Source organism: Rutidosis leptorrhynchoides, chromosome 6 (assembly GCF_046630445.1).
Source record: "Rutidosis leptorrhynchoides isolate AG116_Rl617_1_P2 chromosome 6, CSIRO_AGI_Rlap_v1, whole genome shotgun sequence".
Taxonomy (NCBI): Eukaryota; Viridiplantae; Streptophyta; class Magnoliopsida; order Asterales; family Asteraceae; genus Rutidosis; species Rutidosis leptorrhynchoides.
Window position 1 is genome coordinate 379,354,714 of NC_092338.1, and position 10,973 is coordinate 379,365,686.

The following is a 10,973-nucleotide window of genomic DNA, read 5'->3' on the forward strand; positions in this document are numbered from 1 at the left end:
CTGTTAGTTTCCGCTAACTAACTCGTCAATACCTACTTCACTCACTTAACCCACCCCAAGATATGTTTGACTCGACAAACGGTTTGGAAACATGTCACTTCCGTGCACATGCTGCCAAACCTACGCTCTGATACCAACTTATAACACCCCATTTTTTTTTATACAGCGGAAGACCAATTTAACTAGTATATAAGTTAAAAATGTATATATACATATATAATCCACTTAATGAAAAACATGTTAATAAATAAACGACCGGGTGTTATATTAAAACGTAAATACAACTTTAATAGAAAAGATACGACATCAGAGTTTCCGACTTTGTCAAACATATCTTCCAACATCCCATCTTCACCCTGATAACTAGCATACAACAAATCCATAACCTGCAGGGAAGATGTGGGGGATTAGCACGAAGCTAAGTGAGTGCAACTAACTATAGGCAATAGTATACAGGAACCGTCATACTACTCATGTCACATAGGCTAACACACAAACATCACCCAAGTGCCGTCTACAGAGACTCTGACGGCTCGGCCAAACCATTAACCACCAGCTGATCGGACTGGGGCTTACCAGAAGTTCCTCCACCACCGTATGTATATACATAATCCACACGCGACGGACGCGTCATTCACATATATATACACCACGGCTGTCTAGGCCACCACATGAGGAACCCAACCTGCAGGTTGATCTCTCCTACCGAGGCCACCACACAATAGGGACGCACTGGGCTCCAGCAGACAAGCATCAACCCATATGCAGTCATCACAATGTACTAACTATCCACACCAATAAGTATATCTAACAAGCATGGCAGTCATGATATAACATGCTACTATATACTATATTCTCCAGTTAGTCCCACTCACCGATACCGGCATCACTCGGTAGTCTAATATCACCGAGTCTTTTCCTCGTCTGTATCACCTGAAAACAATACTCACAAGTTAGCAAATCATATTCCAAATGCTAACAATATTATAATCACAATATATATACATATATACATGCACACATATTCCATCAATATACAAACTGGCAGCATAACGGCTAACAATCAACACTTAGGTAAAATATTCTGCCCTGGACACACAGTCGGTCGACTGTCTCCTCAATCGGTCGACTGACGTAGACAGTCGGTCGACTGTTGACACAACCGGTCGACTAACTTTCTCAATCGGTTGACTTATTTAGTATTTACACAATCGGCCGAAAGTCAAACTCAGTCGGTCGGTTCAACCCTCAGTCGGTCGACTGTCGACCGACAGTCGGCCGACTGTATTCATCTTCCTCAAAAACTGAACAAAGGCTACGGACTTCACGATGAAATCCTCAAATCTCGATCTAGAGCTCGTTTTAAACGCCAAAAATCGACCACAACTTGTTCACTACTTGTTATAGACTCAAAACCCACAACAATTTGACCATAACAACACTTAAATCACTAGTTTTGACACAAATTCAAGCTTTTTACAAAACCCACACAAAACTATGAATTTAACATCGAATTGAACACAAAAATACATGTTACTTACCTTGTTAGAATCAGTAGACAACAAAGAACACGATTCTAAGATCAATTTGAACTCAAGAACAAGGATTAAGGATTAGGGTTTGGTAGGTGAAGGAGATGAAGTACGGAGTGTGATTTGGGAAGAATCTGGAAAATGCAAGAAATGACAACACTAGGCATCATATTTGGGTTAAATTCCCACACTGAGCAACACACGGGTATTTATCAGTTATCTGATATCTTTCGTACTTAATTTGACTGCCCTAACGGAGTCCAAATTAAATAAACAAACTTGTTCTGTGACCCTTGTCACATACTGGTCCTATCTACATCATTAAATAATACAAAATATAAAATTAGAATAAAAGCATATAATAACACCACACAACCTGAGGGCAAAATAGTAATCTAACAGCTAGGCCCGCTTCGAGGGTGTTACAAATTTAACTCGCACCAAGCGAGAAGATAGGGTCCGTTATAAATTCGGGGGAATTAGTTTCTTTTATTTTAATATTACACTTTCTACCTCTGAGAAAGTGTAAAGTTGAGGGGCTGTTGTGTAAATTGAGCCGAATTTGAGGGACCGATTGTAGTGTGAACACGAACTCAAAACTACAATCCAAATTAACTAAAACTACACCATTAGACATGAGTTTTTGTATGTATGTTTCGTTTTGTTCATAAAAAATTTTCGAGTGTAACGGTGTTGTCGGAAAAAATTAACTTGCGGCGAACAGAAAGATACGGGCTTTCGTTGTGTTAAGTGTTTTTTTAAAAGTGTCCGTTTCGCGTATAGTTAGTCCCGTTGGGTTCGTGAGACTTTTTCGAGTTGAACGGTGGTCTCGAAAAAATTTAACTCGCACCAAGCGAGAAGATAGGGTCCGTTATAAATTCGGGGGAATTAGTTTCTTTTATTTTAATATTACACTTTCTACCCCTGAGAAAGTGTAAAGTTGAGGGACTGTTGTGTAAATTAAGCCGAATTTGAGGGACCGATTGTAGTGCGAGCGCGAAATCAAAACTACAATCCAAAGTAACCAAAACTACACCATTAGACATGAGGTTTAGTATGTAAGGATTAATAATTAATAATAATTAATTAATAATAATAATTAATAATTAATTAATAATAATAATAGTTTAAGAAGGACATACCGAGATTAAACTACACGGCCACGTAATACATCCACAAATAACATCTCCTATTTTGTTAAACATGTCAAATGGTCTTATCAACTTTTCATATCTCTCAATTGCAATCTACACATCTTTCTCACACCATTTATGCCAAGGGAAATCTAATTAATATAAAGCATTAACCCTATAATTTAATAATCCTTAAGATATTAGATACTCTAACATTATAAATAAACTACTACGTTCGTAAACAGTTATTATTTTGCAGTTATTATTTTCAATGATGTTCTCATACTTCCAGATACTTGCTACTACGTTCGTAAACATGTCTTTGAAATCAATATCATATATATTGTGAGGACACGTCCTTACAATATGCCTATTACAAGGACATGCTTTCCATTTTAAAAATAAGTAATTAAGCTATTGTGAGAAAATGTTTCTATAAACAATCTTTTTAATAATTTAAAATTAATAAAAGTTTTATGTATAAATATTATCTATTATGACTTGTGAGAACATTGTCCTCGCACTATGTTATTTACCGTTTTCATTTTCTTTTAAACTGGTTATTGCGTGAACATCATTTTCGCAATTGACCTATTACATCGGGGCTATAGCTAGGACTCTATTGTTAGGATATGTCCTCACAATAAACCTATTGTGAGGAGTTTTGCACTTATTGTGAGAACATTTGTCCTCTAAGGGTCACATTTTTGTAGTGGTGACTAAACATGTAATATTTTGAAACCATGGTGACTGTTGTTTGAATATATATATATATATATATATATATATATATATATATATATATATATATATATATATATATATATATTGGTAGGATCAATGAGGAAGTAACTAATTGAGGGGAAGCGGGGGGAAGCAATTTTTTTTCTTTTCGTTTTTTGAAAAAAGTTTGTTCACGAAAATTATAAATTGGATGAAAATATGAACATATAAAAAAGACACTTTGTGATAAATGTTTTTATTTTGGCGGAAAAACTCTCGAAGAAATAATATATAACAATTATCGTGTTTTTCAAGTGTATTTTGAGGATTTAGAAAGTAGGGTTTAGAAATTTAGGGTTTAGATTTAGGATTTAGATTGAATTTTTAACATGAACGGTTTAGAGTTTAGAGTTTAGAGTTTAGGATTTAGGGTTTGAGGTTTAGAGACTAAACCCTAAACCTTAAACTCTAAACGGCCTAAATTTTGACAAAAAGTACTTCACAAAACATGAAAAAAAAACTTTCGAAGATTAACATTTTTCACGATCAATATATATATATATATATATATATATATATATATATATATATATATATATATATATATATATATATTCAAATGAATCCAATTTTTAAGTTGAGATTCAAGGGATCAATCAGAGTGCGACATGTGGCGCGACAGTCACATGTGATTGAATTTTTTTTTCGAAAAACAAATTTTTTTCAATCACATGTGATTGGATTTGACATGCATTAAATCACATGTGATTTTGCATGGCAATCACATGTGATTGTAAAACTCAATCACATGTGATTCTGCATGTCAAATCCAATCACATGTGATTGAAAAAAAAATTTGAATTTTTTTTTCCAATCACATGTGATTGTCGCGCCACATGTCACACTCTGATTGGACCCTTGGATTTCAAGGAATTATTAGATTCACATGATTACAACTCTATATATTATTTAAATGAATCCAACTTTTAAGTTGCGATTCAAGTGACCTATCAGAGTGCGACATATGACGCGACAATCACATGTGATTGAAAAAAGACTTAATTACACGTTTAGTGACTGTGGTTTGTCAAAAAATGCAACTTTAGTCACTATAGTTTTTTTCTTGCAAGTTTAGTCACTCTGGTTTCAAAATATTACAGGTTTAGTCACTCACTCTGACAAACATTAATTTTATCCGTTAAGCGTCACTCATGTGCAAGTCATATGAGGGTAGTTTAGTCCTAATTTTTTTACTTCAACTTCTCCTTTTTCTTCACCTCTTCTTCCCCACCTAAAATCAATAAACCCTATACAAATGAACATTCATCAGACATCAAACATATATTAATTTTTAAAAACACACATATCTATCCCATACATCCCGAAAAAATATAACAAATTATCACAAACTCACTTTTTTTCTTTGACTTTCATACAATAACCTCCACCTATTTTATTTTGAATATTTCATCCAGAAAAACTTTACAACCACCATGAGTTTGATGGGACCCTTCAGATATTGATTTCAACCACCATAAGTTTTATTTTCTCTTTTTAGTTCACCTCTATCTCTTTCATATCGACATAATGACATCGAAGATGATGTGTATGATAGCATTTTACATTATTACATCTTAATTCTTAAATACATCTAAAACCAAAATTCAGCAACAAAGTTTATCAAAAATCAATTCATCAAAAACCAACAACAAAAATTGAATGTGAGAGAGAGGATTCATACCTTCCTAAAACCAAAAATCATATATTGAAACAACAAAGAAGAAGCTTCATAGATAGATTAGTTCGTACAAGAATCAAGATCTAAAATACACTAATCGAGATCAATAATGCCGATTTCAAAGTCGCAGGCTTCAAAATCCACAATCTGTCGCGTCCATTGCCGGAATATATAGCGGCGATAGGTTGGTTGTCGTTGTTCATCATGTTAATTCCATGTTCAACGTCGACCGAGAAAGAATGGATCTTCGTCGTTTTGAAGCTCAAACAAACCATCGCTTGATTCTGAGATCGGAACCTTCGTTGAATCAAAAGCCTGTGAAATTAATTTAGGGGTTTTCCATGTGAAATATAGTTTGGTTTTTGTATAAAGTATTTATGTTTATTTGCTTTGAATCAGCTTCTGGATTTGAGATCTAGATCAGAAATAGAAGTGGTCTTTATCAAGTGGAAGATAAAATAATAAAGTTGTTTATTATTTATTTTTAATATATATATATATATATATATATATATATATATATATATATATATATATATATATATATATATATATATATATATATATATATATATATATATATATATATATATATATATAAGGACCAAAATACCTCACATGCTTAGCACGTGTCTCACACTTAACGGATTAAATTAACGTCTGTCAGCATGAGTGATTAAACCTGTAATATTTTGAAACCACGGTGACTAAACTTGCAAGAAAAAAACCATAGTGACTAAAGTTGCAATTTTTGACAAACCACATGTCGCACTCTGATTGGTCCAGTGGATTTCAAGAAAATTATTGGATTCACATGATTACAACTCATATATATATATATATATATATATATATATATATATATATATATATATATATATATATATATATATATATATATATATATATAGTGGTAGGATCAAGAGGGAAGTAACCAATCGGAGGGAAACGAGGGGAAGCAAATTTTTTTTTTTCGTTTCTTGAAAAAACTTTGTTCACGAACATTATAGATTGGATGAAAATATGAACATTTAATAAAGACACTTCGTGATAAATGTTTTTATTTTGGCGGGAAAATGCTCGAAGAAGTAATATATAACAATTATCGTGTTTTTCGAGCGTATGTTGATGTTTTAGATATTAGGGTTTATAGGGTTTAGATATTAAGGTTTAGAAATTTAGGGTTTAGGGTTTAGAATTAGGGTTTAGATTTAGGATTTAGATTGAGTTTTTAACACGAACGGTTTAGAGTTTAGGATTTAGAGTTTGGTGTTTTGAGTTTATGGAATAAACCCAAAACACCAAACCCTAAACCCTAAACTCTAAATCGGGCTAAATTTTACTTCACAAAACATGAAAAAAAACGTTAACATTCTTCACGAACAATATTATCTTGAATGTTATTTTTGTCGATCGTTTTCCCGCCAAAATAATAACATTCATCACGAAGTGTCTTTTTTAAATGTTCATATTTTCGTGTGATCTTGATGCCTGAAAAAAAAATTCAAAAAAAACGAATTTTTTTTTTGCTTCCCACCGTTTCCTCCCGATTGGTTACTTCCCCATTGATCATGCCCCTATATATATATATATATATATATATATATATATATATATATATATATATATATATATATATATATATATATATATGGAGAGGATCCATGGAGAATTAGAGGGTGTAGAGAACCGAGAGAACCAGTAGACTGACCTTCATCTGCGTGCAGATTCAGCTTATTTTGTGTGCAGATTGATCGAACAGATGGAATCAAGATATGACCTTCAATCTGTACAGATTGAACTCAATCTGTGTACACAGATTGAGTTCATCTACCAAATGCACCTACTTAATCTAATGTGCAGATTCTTAATTCAATCGAATTAATGTTTGAAATTGATGTTACCTTGTTCCAATATCAGCGACTAAAAGATTTTGTGAAGGAATCAAGGCCTGAAAACAACTGAATCATAAAAATCAAAGTTGCAGTTCTTCTTCATCATTTGTTCACTGTTTATTATGAAATTGAGGAAATCGCTGATGATTTGGAGTATAATCCTTTAAGGAAGTTGACAATCGCTGCATTAGGATCTTGCTTCAATCGGTTTTAACTTTCAATTTTATTGTTTGTGATGTCTGGTAAAATCAGGTGAAGGTTCGCTGGGTGAGTTCGCCCAGGATCCTTTCAATATATATATATATATATATATATATATATATATATATATATATATATATATATATATATATATATATATATATATATATATATATATACTTGCAATATCTGATAAATCATATGAATGAACCATCCGTATAGGTAGCCTATTAGTGGGCCGAATGTAGTCCAGTGAAAATAGAACTAGACCCAGTTAATGTGGTAGATGGGTTGATTCTTGAAAAAATAATGTCAACTACATTACAGATATTTTTTTTTGAATCATCAAATTATTAAAATATGAAAACCATTATACTGTACTTGATACTATGGTCCATATAGAAGTGTTCAGAGTAATATACTTTTATTTTCGTCATTTAAATTTCTTTTTCGATATAAATTTACAAATGATTAATTGTAGGGTAATTGACTAAAATACACTTTTTAAAAAACTTTTGTCACAAAATACACTTTTTTAATTTTTTTTTGCCAATATACACCATTGAGTCAACGTTTTAGTCGACCACTTTCCGGTCGACCACCGTGTAAACATGGTCGACTACATCTCATTTTTTCATGGTCGACTACCCCAACAAGAAAAAATGTGAGCGACCCAATACATGGTCGACTAACAAAAATTGGTCATAAAGATTTGTGGTGTTTTCAATCCTTATCATTTACGGAGTAATTCAATTTCAATTGGATGAAAATAATAATTGGGACACCATGTTCATGAGGTGTGGAGACATTAAACAAGCTGGAAAAAGTGTCACTAAAAATTGTTAATAGACTTGCACGGATTTTGCAGATTTCGGGATGCGTGAAACCTGAATCCAGGGAAGTCGACCAACTCATTGGTCGCCCGCGTTGTTTTTTGCTTTGTGGCCGACCATGTGTAATTGAGGTGGTAGTCGACCATGTTTACATGGTAGTCGACCATGCTCTGAATGAAGTTTGGTCGACCACCTTGAAAAATGAGGTGGTCGACCAGGTTAAAAGGGTAGTCAACCATATTGTTGGTCGACCTAATGGTGTAAAAAGACAATTTTTTTCTTCAAAAAGTGTATTTTGAATGAAAATTAAAAAAAAAAGTGTATTTTGGCGAATATCCCTTAATTGTATAGAAGAACACAGATTCATGTATATATATGCTCGACAATTTTTTTAATCACTTTTTTATTAATATCTTTTAATTTCCGTGTTTTTTTTTCTTTTTACAAAAGCATCACTAAAAAAATCATGATCACTGAAGATAAATATATATAAAATAAAAATACATACTTATAAGTTGTAAGAAACAAATCCTAGCTAGATGGAAGCATGCCTCTTGCAATCTTGATTAACAATTCCCCAACTAGTTACATTAACAGCAATGGAACAGTTCAATGACAACGTTACATGTCTTTTAATAATATTCATTATTTTAACCCTACCATTAATCTTCGTAGAACTATTAACCTCCAATATCCCCGTTGCTACATCATTCAAAAACATTTTGTTCCTAGCGACCCCGACAACCATCACATCGAACGTCACATTCATTCTTATCGTCCTTCGAGCTTTAGCAACTCCGGGTGGAACGTTCCCTACTCCAATTAACGTATCACGGTATACAAGACTAGAATTCGACTTATCAAATTTAAATGCGGCCACGTTTGTGTTTTTAAGAGAAACGTCTGCCACGACAGTTAGATTAGTCATCATTTGACTCGTTGAGTTGAGTTGGTCGAGTCCTTTGATGGTGACTGAGTTCATCTTGATTTTAGGGTTTTTGACATGAAAAATTGTAAAGCCTAGAACCAATAATATGACCGCGATAATGATGACGCCACAAATGAAGGTGGATTTTTGGAATCCTTTGAGTTGTTTTCGTAATTTGGTTGATGAAGTTAGAGGTTTTTCTTGATTGTTTTCTGGCATGAAATGATTAAGGTTTGGTTGGGACATGATTAATTATTGATTAATGGTGATGATGGTGTGAGAGTTAAATGGTTATTATATGTATTGGTTAATTAGTGATGATTTTTGACCGCTGACGTGGAATCTGTCGATGCCAAAAGGATGAATTTTGTTATTTTTGGTATACCGGATAATCTTACTCTTGTTTGATTTAATTAAATTGGTCGTATTAAACTAATTGTTTTCAGTTTACGCGTTTATATTGAAATAACACTCGTTTACAACTATTTATACGGTTGTCAATCTTTATTTTCAGAAGAGGTCATATATATTCTGTTGAAACTTCACTACAGGTTATACAGAAAAAGGATCAGCAATAATATCCCGATTAAGGGGTGTTTAAATTTTTATTCTAAAAAATTGATTATATTATATGTTTCAGAATAAAGAAAAATCGATTATCACGTTTTTTAGTAAGACGTAGTTTTTCATTTTTTACGTTTTGTCCTTGAACTAATAACTATCATTTGGCTACATTCAAATCGCAATTAACTAATTTTCAAGTTAACTTACAATTCTAAAACATAATAATCAAATAATCATATTCTAAACGCAAAGCTAAACACCCCCTAAATCGCGTATATTAGAGTAAAGTATTTACCTTTTCCGGGTAGTTTGAAAAATATGAATGTTAAATATTTGGTTTGAAACAATTTAATCCAAACACCGAATCAAATGCAAACAGTTAAAATCAAACTGGATTCGAAATACGGTTTTCGGATCAGTTTAAATTGAAACCGAATTCAATATTGGTTTTTGGCTCGGTTTTCGGTTTGAATTTTTGGAATATGGTTAAACCGAAAAAGAATTTATTATCGAAGATAACTTAATAATAACATTATATATATATATATATATATATATATATATATATATATATATATATATATATATATATATATATATATATATATATAGTGGTAGGATCAAGAGGGAAGTAACCAATCGGGGGGAGCGGGGGAAGCAAAAACTTTTCTTTTTTTTTTTTTTTAAAAACTTTGTTCAGGAACATTATAGATGAGATGAAAATATGAATATTTAGTAGAGACACTTTGTGATAAATGTTTTTATTTTGGCGGGAAAACGCTCGAAGGAGTAATATATAACAATTATCGTGTTTTTCGAGCGTATATTGAGGTTTTAGCTATTGGGGTTTAGATATTAGGGTTTATAGGGTTTAGATATTAGGGTTTAGAAATTTAGGGTTTAGGGTTTAGATTTAAGATTTAGATTGAGTTTTTAACACGAACGTTTTAGAGTTTAGGGTTTAGGGTTTAGGGTTTAAAAAGGGTAGATTGGCATGGACCCTCTGACCATGTGTCGACTATGTCAACCTGCGTACCCACCCCGAAAGGGAATTGCACCGGCAAAGTACCTCCCCCTGGGTACCCAAATGTGAAGGAACGGGTTCGAACCTGCGTGGGAGCAAACACAAGTGGGCCCAGGGATCAAAGGCATCGGGTACCGTTGAAGCACTGCTTCTTTGGTGGGTTTAGGGTTTAGGGTTTGGTGTTTTGGGTTTATAGAATAAACCCAAAACACCAAACCCTAAACCCTAAACTCTAAATCGGCCTAAATTTTACTTCACAAAACATGGAAAAAAAACGTTCATATTCTTCACGAACAATATTATCTTGAATGTTATTTTTGTCGATCGTTTTCCCGCCTAAATAATAACATTCATCACGAAGTGTCTCTTCTAAATGTTCATATTTTCGTGTGATCTTGATGC

At 32.8% G+C, this 10,973-nt stretch overlaps 1 protein-coding gene across 1 annotated transcript; it reads right to left on the minus strand.

Annotated features, from left to right (window-relative positions):
* Positions 1 to 8,590: 8,590 nt before the first annotated feature.
* Positions 8,591 to 9,229, minus strand: LOC139854932 (late embryogenesis abundant protein At1g64065-like). The gene has a single exon (XM_071844202.1). The coding sequence runs from the start codon at positions 9,227 to 9,229 to the stop codon at positions 8,591 to 8,593; it is 639 nt and encodes a 212-aa protein (XP_071700303.1).
* Between the last annotated feature and the right edge of the window lie 1,744 nt (positions 9,230 to 10,973).